Source organism: Bidens hawaiensis, unplaced genomic scaffold (assembly GCF_021521415.1).
Source record: "Bidens hawaiensis isolate Kalapana, Puna unplaced genomic scaffold, B.hawaiensis_p1.1 tig00028261_1, whole genome shotgun sequence".
Taxonomy (NCBI): domain Eukaryota; kingdom Viridiplantae; phylum Streptophyta; class Magnoliopsida; order Asterales; family Asteraceae; genus Bidens; species Bidens hawaiensis.
The window spans coordinates 48084-65063 of record NW_027494606.1 but is presented as its reverse complement, the minus strand read 5'-3'; the positions used below and the strand labels follow the sequence as shown (position 1 = coordinate 65063).

Below are 16980 nucleotides of genomic sequence, written 5' to 3'. Positions count from 1 at the left end.
ATAACACGTACCCTTACATGTTAAACTATTTTTATAACTGCTACAAGATCACCCAATTTGAAGAGTTTTCTACATGACAGAATATATACACTTAGGTGCTGTTTGTTTTTTAAGAGGTAAAACGCCTGCGGTCTGCGAACCACATCTGCAAGCATCTGTAGCAGAAGAGGTGGACCAAACCTTTGCAGTCTGTAAGAAAAAGATTGTTTGTTTTTAACGTCTGCAGACTTATAAAATTAAACAGAAATTTTTAAACAACCCGAACCAAACAAACTAATGGTAATCAAACCTATTAAAATTCTTAACAAAACCGATATAAAAAAATTATTCATAAACAAACCGAACCAAACAAACTAATGGTAATCAAACTTATTAAAATTCATCCGGTGACCTGTTTCACCTGCACAAAAGACCTCACTTTCTTTCCCTAAATAAACACAACTGTAACTCGGTTCCTTCTTCACATAACCAGCAGCCATCAATTTCATAACTTTTGCCACATTTTCCCATATAAACACACTTGGATACGTGTTACATAAAAGTATATACGTCAATGGATCTTTAACGCCCAACTCCATTAATCAACCAGCAACCCGAATCCCCATCTAGGTTCGCCCGAATCTTCGCTGGAGTTGGGAGTGGAGGGCGGCGCCGCAGGTAAGGAGAGGGGTGACGGGAAGAAAGTGGGGGTGGAGGGCGACACCCCGGAGGTGGGTGGAGGGGTGGAGTGATCGCTTTTACAAACGTTCCACTATGTGGGTAGTAGTTACCCTTACATATTTTTGTACTCTCAGTATTTACCTCTCAATCGTGAAAGAGTTTGAATATGAAATTAAAATAAGTTCAAATATTCCTCTTGCTCTTGAATCTTCAGATTAGGTAAGACTGATATAATCACTTAAGAATATAAACTATTTTTGGTTTTGAGTGTGCCTAAGGTTAAATATTCAAAAAGAAAAGAGAGTGAGAAATGTGGACAGAACATTTCATTGTTCCCAATGAATTAATGAGTTGATTCATCTACCAGAATCAAGTGTTTATAAACATATAATCAAAGGTCATATTTTAAGATTCTAAGTTATTAGGGATGAAAATTGGACGCCTTTGGAACAAATATTGGCCATCCTAGTCTTATTCCCAATATTAAAATCTTGCCGCATTCCCTAACAAATACGTTCTAGTTCATAAGGTCATATGGTATACATTCAAACTTCTTAACTCTATATAGACACCGCCTCACCTAATTTGCCCCATCTCACTCCATCTCATCCTAAGAAAATTATTTAACCCATATTTGCCTCCCTTTATTTAATGTTAAATTGATTCTTAAATTATTGTGGTTGTGCGTGAAAAGGATTTTAAGACCCTTTAACGTTTTAACCTACCTTGCATTTAACGCCATTTAATCCATAAAGCGAGTGATATGCCACTCGTTAACCTTGTCAATTCAGCCATAACACCCTTGGACGTTAAGGCATACCCATAGGCCTCACATGTCCAAAAAGAAAAGTTGATATTCATGTAAGGAATCTTCTAGAATGAAAACATTAATCACTTTTCAAAAGGCCCAAGAAAAACAAAACTAGAAGTTAAAATTTGCTGAATATATAACTCGGATGTATGGTAAGGTTATATGGTTTCGGGAAGGAAGACCAAGTATCACCTAGGTCCATACTCGTCTTGTGTCCGCAAAATTTTTTAAAACTTATCACGTACTCAAATAGTCGTCCTGGTTGTTTTGATTATTAGGAATTCCTATCGGGTTATGATCATTTTCCTATTCCTCTAAATTATCTTTTTATGGTCGACATCTCTATGAACATGAAAGACGGACATAATATCTCCCATGCATCCATATTTAAGCATTTCTAACAGTTAAATACAGGCATAACTGAATAATTAAGAATATACAGGCAAAACAGTTAAATTGTTTAACTTCAATAATTAGTCCTAACTGTATAATTAAGAATATAGTTAAGTATATATGATTGAACACTTAAACAATACTTTGCAATGAAATAACAACAAAGAATTAACAAACTAACGTTCTAAGCGTATATACACATTAAAAATATTAATTATAATAAAATCTATTAATGATTGAACATAAAAATCAACAATTAATGAATGGGAAAATTCTGGACATAGTCCAAAATAAGAGAGATAAACTGAAAATAGTCTAAAGTAGGTTCCATTCTAAAAATAGTCCTCCCAAATCTATCTCCCACGTGAGATTGAGATTCGTGACGTGAGATTTGAGTATCCTATCAGAAACTGACACGTGTCCTTTCCCAGATAAAGTTTCATTGAAATTTGACTTGGCCGATAGTTTTCAAGTGAAAATAGTTTTTTGAAAAACCATAGGTTTGTAATGAAAGTTGTCCGTCACGTGAAGTTTCAAAAAAGATGATTTTCGCGTTTTTTTAAATGCATTTCCTCGGACGCATTCCAAATGAATTTCGTCTACTACGTGAAATTTCAAAAAAGATGGAAAAAAAACGATGCTTTTTCAGTGAACTTAGTTTTGTTAGATGATTTTCAAAAAAATTTTAAAAAACGATAATTTCCCAACGAATTTAATCTCCTTAGATGATTTTTATAAAAATTTTAAAAATATGGCAAGTGTTAAGAATGTGGTGGGTGGTGGTGGTGGTGGTGGATGATGGCGGTGGGCGGTGGTGGTTATGATGACGGTGGGTGGTGGTGGTTGATGATGGCGGTGGGTGGTGGATGGTGGTGGTTGATGATGGCGGTGGGTGATGGTGATGGTGGTGGATGATGGCGGTGGGTGGTGGTGATGGTGGTGGATGATGGCGGTGGTGGTTGACGATGGCGGTGGGCGGTGGGTGGTGGTGGTTATGATGGCGGCGGGTGATGGTGATGGTGGTGGATGATGGCGGTGGGTGGTGGTGATGGTGGTGGATGATGGCGGTGGTGGTTGACGATGGCGGTGGGCGGTGGGTGGTGGTGGTTATGATGGCGATGGGTGGATAAATTTACTTTTTCTACTATATATTCTTTTTATGCAAAAACATATAAGTTTCATCAAAAAACCATCGAATTATAATACTTTGTAATAAAATCTATCTTTTTTGACAACACGTCTTTTTATGCAAAAACAGACGAAATTCATTTGGAATGCGTCCGAGGAGATGCATTTCAAAAAAACGCGAAAATCATCTTTTTTGAAACTTCACGTGACGGACAACTTTCATTACAAACCTATGGTTTTTCAGAAAACTATTTTCACTTGAAAACTATCGGCCAAGTCAAATTTCAATGAAACTTTATATGTGAAAGGACACGTGTCAGTTTCTGATAGGATACCCAAATCTCACGTCATGAATTTCAATCTCACGTGGGAGATAGATTTGAAAGGACTATTTTCAGAATTAAACCTACTTTGAACTATTTTCAGTTTATCTCTCTTATTTTGAATTATGTCCAGAATTTTCCCTTAATGAACGGTAGAACAATACTTTAAATATTAAATAGAATAACGCGCTATCCGTCAAAATCATAGGTGTCGATTGTCAAATCACTGACACTTTACACAACTCAATAAATCACTAGAAGCCAGGCCAATCACAAACAGCTGGCGCGGCCTAGCTGTGTCACAGACAGTCACACTACAATCTCCTGCTTTAATTCAACCATAGGAGTGTTTGGGATTCCTTATTTTACTTCCTTATAAATTTTCATTAAGTTAATAAGTTACAAAAGTATAACGTATAAAACTTTTTCTCTCACAATATAAGAAATCCCAAATACCTTATTACTTCTCAAAAAATTAATAAGTTATTAGTTAGTAAAAATAAGCAATCCCAAACACCCCTATATATAAAGAACTATACAAAAGACAAATAAAAAAGAAGAGTTTCAACGTTATATAGCATCGACCTTTATAAGAGAAAATAAACTACCACCACCATCCATCATATATATACTTAATCATGGAGTTCATTTTGACAGATAGGATATATGTACACAAGTTGAGCTCAAGCATATCATGTTCTAGCTCGTTATAGTTGTTTCTGAGATTTCTTTAAAACTTTTTTAAAATTTTGAGGGGTTAGTGCGTGTTAACTCCTCGCCCCTCAAAAAAACCGCGTTTGTGATTTTGTGATAAATAAATTGACATTTTTATCAATTGACATGCGTTTTCAAAACCAAATACAGACAACAGCAATATATATATATATATATATATATATATTAAACAAGTTACTAAAATGACTCATATATAACATAAAATAAGATTCTTTCACTAAAGAACACCACTATTAGCTTTGGTCCTATGTATTAATACTCTTTCCATTGCATCATCGAGTTACATTGGTAAGCATATGTTTTTAAAAAAAGTTACATATAAAATAGATACAACTTATTATAGCAATTATGGACTTCTCGAGATATTGGGTCTGGGTTTAGGATGGGTGAATGTAGACAAACAATACATCTATTTAAAGAATAAAGAAATTGTTTTCACTAAGACCCTTAACTCTAGTAAATACCTACATAAAAAATCATAGTAAAAAATTATATAGTGTTAATGTGTCGGTGATGGTTTCAAATCTACATAACAAAAAAGCTATCACAATTCACTAACAAAGGATGTCATGAAACAACAAAAAAAAAAATACTAGATAGAACATTATAAAACAACCAATATACATTATTAGTTTATTACTAGAAAACAATTACAGGCAAAATATTGATAAGATGTACTATTTTCTAAATATCTTTAACACTAATCATATATCTTTATGAAAAACTAACATGAACCACTCTCTCGGATAGATATCACTCTATCAAATATTGCCTATACTTTTGGGCCTGTTTATACTTTTCCTCCTTTTCATAATGGGGTTCCGCTACTCTAACTAACTTTGTCTCCTTCCACTTCACATGTTCAAATCATTTCAATATGTCTTCTTTATTTTTATCGAGCATACTAGTCGCCACTAATCTTTCTTAAAACCTATGTCTTATCCGGTCAAACTTCGTGTGTAATCTATACTTGTTGACTTTATTCACTAACTGTTTTTGCCCCAAAAGATTCTATTCTTATCTTCTCTATTCATTAAAAAAACATTAAACAAATATCGAATTTTAATGATGAGTTACTTTATTAATATTACACAACACAAGTAGACGTTGCATTGATTAATAATTCAAAGCTTTATATCACCTACCGCTTTACTATCTAACGTCTGTTTCCCCAATTTCATACCTTTCAGCTATACTATCTCATTCTGTTCAATTGACATTATTATTATTATTATCATTATGACGTATGAAGATGACAAAGTAACCTTGTTGAAGAACCCAGAAACGATTATGTTAAATTAAACTCACTGGCGGTTACCGGCGGCGGCGGCGATGGCTTCTGGTGGTCCATTTGGTGGTGGCTAAAGCTTGTATTTGTTCTAATATTCTTAATTTTTCTGGGTGTTTCGTTTATTATATGGGTTGGACCGTTTCTCATGAATAAGGTATGTTTAATTGAATTGTTGATTAACAATTAATATAATTTTTTATTGAATTGATGTAATTAATAAAAAGGCCTAATTTTGTTTGATTTCAGGAGGTTATTCCAATACTGAATTGGGAAACAGAAACTTTTAGTAAGCCAGTGTTAGCAGTTATAATATTTGCTTCAATGGCATTATTTCCGACTGTGTTTATACCGTCAACGCCGTCAATGTGGGTGGCTGGAATGACCTTCGGGTATGGTTTCGGGTTCCTATTGATCATCGGTGGAGTCACAATCGGCGCGTCGGTTCCTTATTTCATTGGTTCACTCTTTTACCACAAAATTCAGGTGGGTGTCAGGTTAATTTGGGAATTCGGGGGAGTCTGGCATTTCAGCTAACCACAATGCCAAACAAACCCTTTATGATCGTTTAGGTCCGCTACGAGAAAATTGCACAAATTGTCGATATGGTTTGATTATATTGCAAATTTGGTCGACGGATTTTAATAATTGCAAACTTAGTCCAAATAGTTATTAGTGGGTTGCGTGTTTAATCGCTATGTGTCATTCATGTGAGGGTAAATTGTATTTTATAACACAGAATTGTCGTACGTTATTATCTGAACTATTGTGGTTATGTAGGGTTGGTTAGAAACGTACCCGAAGAAAGCTTCAATCTTGAAATTAGCCGGCGAAGGAAACTGGTTTAACCAGTTTAGAGCCGTTACATTGTTAAGAATCTCACCTTTTCCGTACATGGTTTACAATTATTGTGCTGTTGCAACCGATGTTAAATACGGTCTGTACTTGTTGGGAACATTATTGGGAATGGTGCCCGAGATTTTCGTTGCAATATACACGTAAGGTTCTTTATGTTTTACAAATTATTGGTTTGACACGTTAAAAAAGTTGTGGTTTTGATTTTGGTATGGTTAATGTAGGGGTATAATGATCCGGACATTGGCGGATGCTTCTGCTGATGAACAGGCACTTTCGGCAATGCAGATTGTTTGTACGGTTTTTGGGTTTTTGTTGACTGTTTTGACCACTGTGGTGGTTACGGTTTATGCTAGAAGACGGCTGAGTGACTTGCAGAAGGATGAAGAACAGTTGTTGCAGTAACGTGTTGGGAGGTTAATAAGGAACTAACAAAACAAGGTGTTTTTACATTGGTTTTTAGTACATAAGTGTTGAACAATACCGTTGTTTTGTATGTCTTGATTCCCATTATGCCCTTATAAAGTTGTATATAATTGAAATCGTTATTTATTTTTGTTATCGTTTTGCGATCTCCACTAGCTGCGAGATGCATACAATGTAATTACATGTTTTGCTAGCTTGATCTTTGAGGGTGTTTTTATTTTATGAGCGAATTTGGTATATTCGCGTCAACAATCACATTTCTTTTGACGTCTGTCTTTTTTGGTGGTTCTTGTTACGTATAGGATATTTATTTTTAGGACAAGGAAGTCAATTTGTTTTTCTTGGGCTGGAAAATGAGTGATTTTGGATGTTAATGTTAACGGGCTTGTTTATAGATATTTATAGAGAGGTTCATACTCATAGAATTGTTTTTAAGAACTGACATATTTCAAAATAAATTAGACTTTCAAGAGGGTTGTAGTGGCTTGCTTTACTTAAACAATATCTCGAATAAATATGATTAGTGTTTTGGGGTGTTTTAGTAACATCCTTTGTAATCCGAACTTTTCATCTTTGATATTGAAGGAATCTTAAAATCCTAGCACATCTTTGATCAAAACAAAGCACGACTTTTGATGGATTGGAGGTCTCATGAGTCATGAATGAAACGAAGATTCGGTATTCCACATTTAGAAAGGAATATAGACGCTATTTGGTAATACATTTGTGCATCTGTTATGGTTTAAACTTTAAAGCCAATAAATTTGTCATTCTTCATTTAGAATGACAACGTTCAACTTAGGTTTTTTTGTCAGTGGGGTTGGGTCATGTTAGAATAGGTCAAGTCGGAAACGTGACATCAATCCATAATAAACAAAAAAGAAAACAAAAAAACTCCTAAGATTATGACACGACTTCAATTGATAATAGCTAACTAAACCACAATGGTAAGAAAAAAATTTAGTGCATATAAGGCTATGTGATTGTGTAGTGGAGGGGTTACTAAATGGGGCGACTTGCGACATATGTCGCTCAGTTAGTAAAGAGTGGGTTTTTGTTTTAGGGGTGTAATGATGTTGTAACCCCATATATGTATATGTATATATATCACACACAAACTATAATAATAATAATAATAATAATAATAATAATAATAATAATAATAATAATAATAATAATAATAATAATAAACAAACCACGCTGACGACAAAAAGCTCTCGCCCCTGCCCTTGTCGCCCCATTTATCGCCGGGGGGGGGGGGGGCGGTGTTCCGCCCTGAAATCACCCCTCGTCGCCCCTCATCCTCGCCCACTACGCATAGCCTAAAGTATCTAACCTCATAAATTATGCAACCCCTTGGCCTTTGTTGTACATATGATAGTATCTTTGCTACAATATCCTACAACATTTAACCTTACAATTAATTAACTGTTCCGTTGAAGAGCTTAGAAATGTTCAAATAGTAGAGTAACAATCTAATCCGTTTGTTTAAAGATGAATATGTGGTATCCAATTATGAGAACTAACAAATGTATTAGATTAAGAGAACCAGTCTGGATTAAAATATGGTTCCAAATGCTCATAGATCACCCACAATGAATTATTTGTATGTATTATGATTCTTTTGAAAATGTATCCAAGATGGTGCTATGGAATACTAGCTCAGCTTGCTCACTGTCTCCGGCATTATCGGAACTGAAATATTAATTCTCACCCTGTTTGGGGACAGATTCACCAAAACACATTCCTCTGGATTTTCGAAGTTTGAATCTTTGGATGTTTGATGCATCATTCAACAGCTCAATGTAAAACACAAAAAACATCTTGTTGAATGAGAATTACGAGCCAAAACTTGCCTTGTTTTCTTTAACCATGACAACCCGTTACTGAAAAACTCATTGTACTGCTTCATGTTTTATCTTCAATAAGATTCATTCCTTCCTTTATTAAATAAATCAATCACAAAATACACATTGAAAACCATAAATACCTACCTACAAAACAATATATATATATATATATATAAAAATAACAAAACTCCCAAAGAAAAAAACCATTTATAATACAATTCAAGGGTGGGAGAACTTTTGAGCCCTGTACTTTACACATCTTCACAGAACTTTTCCAATTCTTTCCAGAACTACCGGAATCTCGCTTTCGGTCAAACCCATGAAACAGAACCTGAACCACCCTGGTTCTATACAATGACAACAAGATCCGGGAGTTGCGTTTACTTTGACCACATTTAACAGCTTTTCCCACAACTCAAGCTCACCCTTTTCACCCTTTTCTCGATTAATCTTAATAAACTCCACAACAAATCTTGAATCATTAAACATTGAAACAAGTAATCTTTGAGATAAAGATGATACCGATGAGAATCTCAAGAGTTTCTTGGATGCGTTTAACACAGCTTGGTTGAACGAATAACCGGCCCCGACACTGAAACCAGGGAGAGAAACATCTTTCGACAACCCATAAATGATATGAACTCGCTTTCTATCGTATTCTTCAGAATCTTGAGAATTGATGATTTCAGCCAAACTGACAAATTCTAGATTTTTATCATTGGTGGGACCCGCTAACGCCTCGTTGGCGATGACGTGGAGGTTTTTTCCGGTTGCAAAGTCTAAAAGATCGTAAAGGGTTTCTCGAGTAAGCGAGTTTCGAACTGGATTTGACGGGTTTGATATTATGACACCTTGTACTTTGAGACCGCGTTTTTTTGCTTGGTTGTATGCACGATTAACTGAAGTTCTACTTAAGGTGAAATTATCAGAACTCCGACATGGGACGGATATAATTTCCACTCCGGCTCGCCATTTAATCTCTCTAGCGAGACTGCAAATTACAATTATAAACCATCATGTATTATGTATTAGTATAAATGGTAATTGTACAGAATAGTAACAAAGTTTGTTAACTGTCTAACTAAAGTTACTCAGTTTTTTTATTCCTCTACCTACAGTCACTCAACTTTAAGCAAGTGTTCTAATCTTGTGTAAATGTTTAAATAAACGTTAATACTTTTTAAAAATTGAGGCAGATTTCACATAGATGAATCATGATTCATGTTTAGTGATTTTTTCCAGTTTTACAGAAGAACAATAATGAAATTTGGTCATTATAAAGTGAACTTCTTTCTTCACTAAAACTCGAAATGTAATCAAGATTCATATATGCTTCATTTGCCTCAATTTTAAAACACCTAATGGAGTTAAGTGATTCAGAAACAAAAAAAACTGTGAGTGACTTTAGTTGAATATTTTAAAAACTTGGTTACGTGTGAAAGTTTCCTTAATATAAAGCATAAAACAGACATATTTGAGGTCAAACACAGTACTTTCAAGATTCAAAATTGAAAAGTGTTTTCTCATGAAACTAAAAAAGAATTTTCGTAATCTCTAGCATTTGTTTTGGTGTTTAACGGGATGACTGAAAATGCTAGAAACTTACACGACTCCATGTCATCATGAAGTTGAAAAGTTGTATTCTTGACCTCAAAAGTCAACCTGTATGGAGTACTGGAGTAGTATCAATATAGTACACTCGAGTCGAATCAGGCCGCATTAGAAAGTAACTTACTCAGGTGAATATGGGGACTGAACCAGAAATGCATTTCCAATATCCGAAAGGCAAAAAACAAGCATTTCAATCGCAGGTGTTACTCCAGAAGTCAAAATGATGTTTGACGGGTCAAACAACACGCGCCCTTCAGTCACTTGGGACATGAATCCAGCAACTGCCTGTCATACAAGCAAAATCAGACACAAAAGTCACAGTAGGCTTTGCCAGGGAGTTGTGAGTACTCGGTCTACTCGGGGAGTATTGGACATTACAAAAATATTAATTTTTGGGAAATTATACACATGTCAAATACATAAGTTACTACTCCGTAATATTTAAAACAAAATACGTAAATATCAATATAAATCGAAAATATAAATGTTCTCAAAATACTAAAGTATTTCAAAGATTAATATTTGTAGAAACATGAGATGAATCTGACCTGATCCATGACGATGTTCCCGGGTCTTCGGGATAAACGAGCTGCGCCTTGATCTTCTTCTCCGGCTAGCTTGAGATCTGCAATGGCTTTTTGGGGGTGTGGAGGTGACTGCTAAGAAATCTCGATGATCTCTTGTTTACAGACACAAAAATGATATGATGGCAGCTCTTACTGAGCATGACCCTCTAATAAGAAGGTGGAGACCTCCTTATATAGAGAGCCTCATGGCCACCATCATGGTACCCTAATGGGCCTAGCCCAATTAGGGTTACCTCCACAAAACCCCATCAGCCCAATAATATTGTATTAGTCCATATAATAAAATAAGCCAAACATAATAAATTAAGGTCGTAAGCCGGGTTTAGTACCATACCCCTACAAGCCCCCCAAGTCCAGTGTTGCTCCTAGGCGTGCAAGCGTTTAGGTGGAGCGCTGGACTTCATAAGGTGTGTTAGGATATGAGGCGGTTTTTTCCCCTTTCTTTGGCCTTGTTTTTATTGTCTTTGAGTTTTGAGAGGTTTTCTCCATGATGGTGACATGTTGTGATCCTTATGATAATGATGGTGCACTGGCATGAATAAGATATAGCACGCATCATAACAATAGTGGCGAGGGGCCTGATAAAAGATAGAGTGCGCATCTCGATAATAATGTAATGCGACTTGCGCGCGAGGCAGCTTACGAGCTATAAAAATAATGAAGCTTGCGCGCGAGGCAGCTTACGAGCTATAAAAATAATGAAGCTTGCGCGCGAGGCGACTTACGAGCTATAGAATAATGAAGCTTGCGCGTGAGGCTACTTACGAGCTATAAAATAATGAAGTCGTTATACACTGATGTGAAGCAAAGACTAGAAGCTAATGATTTCTCTACACTGCCTGAGGCACATGCATGTACAGCAGGGATGAAATCATTGACATGAAGCGAATGATTTCTCTATAAAGTAATGATGGTGTACTGGCATGAATAAGATATAGCACGCATCATAACAATAGTGGCGCGGGGCATGATAAAAGATAGAGTGCGCATCTCGATAATAATGTAATGCGACTTGCGCGCGAGGCAGCTTACGAGCTATAAAAATAATGAAGCTTGCGGCATTTTAGCTATAATATGATGATAATGACTGGCCCACAGGGGCCTCTTCTACGCTGGATGAATATCCCGGCTTGTTTTCAAAATAATAATGGAGGCACGAACGGCCAGATAATAATAATAATGTCATAGGTGCTTGTGCGGCTCGTAGCCGAACCTGCAAAAACATATAAAATTGGCGCGTAGCCGTTTGGGTTTATGAGGATTCCAAACCTTTAAGTATGGCGTGTAGCCGTATGGGTTTATGAGGATTCCCAACCTATGATTAGGATGTCTTCCATCCTTAGGCAAATTATGAGGTGTGCCCAACCTAGTGTTTGGTGCATAGCTGTGTGTTCTGCATTAATATAAGCACAATTTTTTGTGCCATTTCATGCAAATCTTATATACTCATACTTTTCGTTTTGTTTTATTTTGATTGTTAAACCAAAATCAATATAGGCAAAAAGTTTTAGGTTTTGTAAAAAACTTGTGAAGTAATTCACTTACTTGAGGAATTTGTAACCAAGCATGTGCTATTGTTAGCGTTCTGGGAGTTGGCCGCGAGGATTGTTTTTGCTTTGCCATGAGAATTCCACGCTTCCGACATGAGTGTTCCGTGCCTCTGACTCGAGAATTCTTTCAGATCGAGGAAGGTTTTCTTGTTATACGTGTCGGAGCAGAATAAGACCTCCGCCCCAGTTTGCCGATTTTAAAAAGTTGCGCTGCGAAGATGTATGCGTTCTTTAGTGATCGGTTTTGGTCTAACGAAGTGTTAATCTGCGGTGCGCGCATACATGGGGGCGGAGTGGTGATCCAAGGTCGCGTATGCATGGCGGCAGAGTGGTGATCCGCGGGCGCGCATGCATGGCGGCTGAAAGTTGAGCGCGCGTGCATGGCGGCGAGTTGAGCGCGCGTGCATGGCGGCGAGTTGAGCGCGCGTGCATGGCGTTAGTCTTGACCCTCAGCACTGCGCATGCATGGCGTCGGGGTGTTCCTCCGATGCGGCACATGCATGGCCGGGAGAGTTCGTCCGCAGCGCACTTGCATGGCGTCGGAGTGATCCGTGGGTGCATGCATGGCGGCGGAGTGATGACTCGCGGGCGCGCGTGCATGGCAGTGGAGTCTTTGCATAGAACCAAGGTATGGAGTCATCCTCCCACTTGAACAGTGATGCGGATGTAAGAAACCAAACTTTTGGAGGCGCCCATCCATTATGACGCGGTGTTGTTCCGCGACGACGCCCACGCATGTGGCGCAGTGTTCTTTTGTGACGTGATTGCGTAGTGATGATCCGCAAGTATGATGGCAGTGTGCTGTGTAAATGAGTAAAGGACTTAGAATATATTTTCTTGCCTGGCTCCACCTGTGGAGGTGGTGTGGTATTTATAGTATTAGGGTTTCCAATGATTGGGCTCAGACCCAATTAGGGCCTTTTTGGCCTCCTCCTATCGCTTCGCGCCACGTGTACTTGGGATACCTGGTGCTTTTTCATTGATTATTCTCTGACCAAGGTATTTCACCTGACCCATGTGCCATCACGTGGTGGCACATGGGCTTTGCTGAGTTGTCCACCCTTCATTGGCAGCTGTCAACATCAGCATATTCTTTATTCCTTAAAAGATACCTTCTGGAAGGTTGTCTGATGAGCACAATCATGGTTGTCCTTATCCTGATTTGGATAGGGACGTGGTTGGTTGTGTGCATATGTGATATGCGCTTATCCTGGGGATGCGCGAGGTCCTCTTTATTCTCACGCGCAGATATGATATGCGTGAGCATATGTGATGCGTGAGCATATGTGATGCGTGAGCATATATGATATGCGTGAGCATATGTGATGCGTGAGCATATATGATATGCGCCACGCACAGATGTGTTATGCGCGAGCATATGTGATATGCACCACGCGCATAGGTTTCGGCTTTGTCTTGACATCCTGATTTCAAGCATGTAATGCGTGAGCATATGTGATATGCACCACGCGCAGTTGTGATATGCGTGAGCATATGTGATGCGTGAGCATGTGATATGCGCCACGCGCAGATGTGATACGCGTGAGCATGTGATGCCTGAGCATATGTGACGCGTGAACATGTGATGTGCCATGCACAGATGCGATGCGTGAGCATGTGATATGCACCACGCGCATAGGTTTTGGCTTTGTGTCTTCATGACATCCTGATTTCAAGCCTCTTATCTATATCTTGTAGGTTGACCCGCCCCGTTCGATGTTAAGGCGGGTGCATACCCCTTCAAGCCCCCCAGTCTAATGTGTGTCTTGTCTCGCGCGAGCGAGGTAAGATAGATATTAGACTTAATAGTTTGCTTTTTTAATAGGGCTTATTTTTTTTTCTTTTTCTCTTCTTGTACGCGCGTTGCGCGAAATTCCATCCCTTTGGTTAAAATGAAATCATCAATGCATGTGGTTGGTTGGTGTTGACATGCATCAGAGACGTTCAGACCTTTCGTGTGCTCGGCGCCAGCGCGCATACGTGATGGTGCGCTGCTGCTTCATAGCGGTGAAACTCATGCATGGTGGCATGCATCATGGCGGCCAGATGGTTACCCGCGGTGGCGTGTACGCGTGGTGGCGCAATGACATTACGCGGTGGCGAGGTTCACTTGTCGTGGCACGTGTGAATGTTGACGGAATGTTAATCCGCGACTGTGCGCATGTATGGTGGCGGAGTATTGACCCGTGACGGCGCATCGTGATCCGCGGCGACGCGCTGCTGCTTCATGGCGATGTACTGAACCGCGGTGGCGCATGCGTGGTGGCGAAGTATTGAATCGCGGTGGCGCATGCGTGATGGCGGTGTATCGAACCGCGGTGGTGCATGCGTGGTGGCGGTGTATCGAACCGCGGTGGCGCATGCGTGGTGGCGGTGTATCGAACCGCGGTGGCACATGCGTGATGGCGCGCGCGTGTGCTATACGGTATGCTTACACATTGAAATTTGAACAAGGTTGTAAGGAAATTATTTTTACTTACTCCTTAACAGTTGTCATATTTCAAGTTATTTTGCGATATTTTGAATATGCTGACACGTGCCTTGGCATTTCATTATTCCTCTTTTGCGCGACGTTATCGCGCATTTATTATAGGGAATTATGAATGAGTTTTTTAGCCTTTACGTGTCAGTAAGTGTTACTCTGCCTATATCCATTATAATCCCATGTGCGGCCCCGACCTGAAACCTTAACAACTATGCTTTGGCATGTGCTTTGCCTTAGTGGTGCTTAGGTATTTTATGGTCCAGCTGCGCAATACGTAGGATGGATGCTATGAGTAATTTGAGCTAAGGCTCATATTATCGGGCTACGGCCCTGACGTTTTAGAGTTAAAACTCGTCAACGCGTCTGAGCTTGAAGCTCGCGCATTGATGTTTTACTTCGTTTTATTTTTAGTTTGATGTCAATACAATGCTGTCATATTGCTCAAATTAATAAAGGGAAGTGTGAAACATGTATGCAAAATTAAAATCAGGCTCGCACATGCATGGCGGCGGAGTCGTGACTCGCGGGCGTGCATGCATGGTGGCGAAGCTTGATCCTTGGCAGTGCGCATGAATGGCGGCGAGTTGCGCACAAGCATGGTAGAGGGTTGCGCGCACATGCATGGCGTTGGAGTCTTCTACGTAAAGCCAAAAGCATGGAGTCGTCTTTCGAACTCACAGGGTGGTTTCCGCGGGCGCGCATGCATGGTTGCGGAGTGAGGATCCGCGGGCGCGCGTGCATGGCGGTGGAATGGTGACCCGCTGGCGAACATGCACGGTGGCAGTCTTTTGCGCAAAACCCACATGGTGGTTTCCGCGGGCGCTCACGCATGTCGGCGGAATGGTGACCCGCTGGCGAGCATGCATGGTGGCGGTCTTCTGCGCAAAACCCACATGGTGGCAGTCTTTTGCGCAAAACCCACATGGTGGTTTCCGCGGTGGCGGAGTTTCTCCGAGACTGTTAACTTTAGTTGCTCTAGTGGTGATGGAGGAGCACCGATGTACACAGCCTATTATTCTTTTGTGCATTCCTTTTTGCTCCCAATTTTTGCTTTGTGGCCATAGATCTAGAACTTATTCCAGCATTGAACACTGAAAAATCAGATTTGGATCCGACACCCATTGCGTGTGAACGCAGATCTGCGTCACTCCAGAAACACAGATCTGGAAGCATCTTTTAGATCTATGGATCTTTTTGAGCTTTAATAGAACAAGTCTTGAAGCATCTTTCTGTAAACTTCCAGATCTGGATTTTTCTTGGGAGAAAATGGATGAACAGATCTGAATAATGGATGAACAGATTCGAGAACCGAGACGAAAATCGAAGGGTAGCTCGTTGCCGTCCCACGGATGGCGCCAATGTAGAAACATGAGATGAATCTAACCTGATCCATGATGATGTTCCCGGGTCTTCGGGATGAACGAGCTGCGCCTTGATCTTCTTCTCCGGCTAGCTTGAGATCTGCAATGGCTTTTTGGGGGTGTGGAGGTGACTGCTAAGAAATCTCGAGGATCTCTTGTTTACAGACATAAAAATGATATGATGGCAGCTCTTACTGAGCATGACCCTCTAATAAGAAGGTGGAGACCTCCTTATATAGAGAGCCTCATGGCCACCATCATGGTACCCTAATGGGCCTAGCCCAATTAGGGTTACCTCTACAAAACCCCCTCAGCCCAATAATATTGTACTAGTCCATATAATAAAATAAGCAAACATAATAAATTAAGGTCGTAAGCCGGGTTTAGTACCATACCCCTGCAATATTAATTATTTATTTTATATTCTCGTCCTCCGAGGTATCTCCTTCAAAAAATAGTGAAAATCGGTGAAAACATCGAAAATCCGACTTGACTGATTTCGGGTAACGTTGACCAAGTTGAAGAAAACCGCCATGGCACCCTACCGACTACCGAGCACTCCCCAAGTAGAAAATTACCATTTTGAGGTCTGATAATCCATCAAATGGATGATAATTAGTGATCCCATTAACTTGCAGCTCTTGGCATATTGTCGAACACTTGGTGTGCGTCATTATCCAATCTTCAACCATATCCAGTGACAGCTATAATTCACAAACCCAAATAAGACTTAACCATAACTATTCATAAAGCAAATAAAACACAACAATTAAACACAATTTTTTATAATAAGTATGTTTAGAATATAATTTATGGTATTAATAATACAAAACAATGGAGATTGACCAATTAATACTGTATGTTGAATTTATAATCAATACCATATTTAGAACTAAGATTTTTTTTTCTTTTTCATC

At 39.1% G+C, this 16980-nt stretch overlaps 2 protein-coding genes across 2 annotated transcripts; one reads left to right on the top strand and one right to left on the bottom strand.

Moving 5' to 3' along the window:
• The first annotated feature begins 5078 nt into the window (after positions 1–5078).
• LOC143576681 (uncharacterized) lies at positions 5079–6812 on the top strand. The gene is made up of 4 exons (XM_077060718.1): positions 5079–5495; positions 5588–5824; positions 6119–6336; positions 6418–6812. The coding sequence occupies exons 1-4, from the start codon at positions 5487–5489 to the stop codon at positions 6596–6598; spliced, it is 645 nt and encodes a 214-aa protein (XP_076916833.1). The 5' UTR covers positions 5079–5486; the 3' UTR covers positions 6599–6812.
• Positions 6813–8708: 1896 nt separating this feature from the next.
• Positions 8709–16778, bottom strand: LOC143576680 (putative aminotransferase ACS10). Its single transcript, XM_077060717.1, has 3 exons — positions 16642–16778; positions 10205–10365; positions 8709–9460 (listed from the first exon to the last, which is right to left on the bottom strand). The coding sequence occupies exons 1-3, from the start codon at positions 16753–16755 to the stop codon at positions 8731–8733; spliced, it is 1005 nt and encodes a 334-aa protein (XP_076916832.1). The 5' UTR covers positions 16756–16778; the 3' UTR covers positions 8709–8730.
• Between the last annotated feature and the right edge of the window lie 202 nt (positions 16779–16980).

Excerpts from the sequence above, each read along its gene's own strand:
- LOC143576680 (XM_077060717.1), bottom strand. The coding sequence starts at position 16,755 with ATGGTTGAAGATTGGATAATGACGCACACCAAGTGTTCGACAATATGC. Across the intron at positions 10,366-16,641 it reads GATTATCAGACCTCAAAATG|GCAGTTGCTGGATTCATGTC; the intron begins GTAATTTTCTAC and ends CTTGTATGACAG. Across the intron at positions 9,461-10,204 it reads CAGTCCCCATATTCACCTGA|TCTCGCTAGAGAGATTAAAT; the intron begins GTAAGTTACTTT and ends TGTAATTTGCAG.
- LOC143576681 (XM_077060718.1), top strand. Across the intron at positions 5,825-6,118 it reads TCTTTTACCACAAAATTCAG|GGTTGGTTAGAAACGTACCC; the intron begins GTGGGTGTCAGG and ends GTGGTTATGTAG. Across the intron at positions 6,337-6,417 it reads ATTTTCGTTGCAATATACAC|GGGTATAATGATCCGGACAT; the intron begins GTAAGGTTCTTT and ends TGGTTAATGTAG.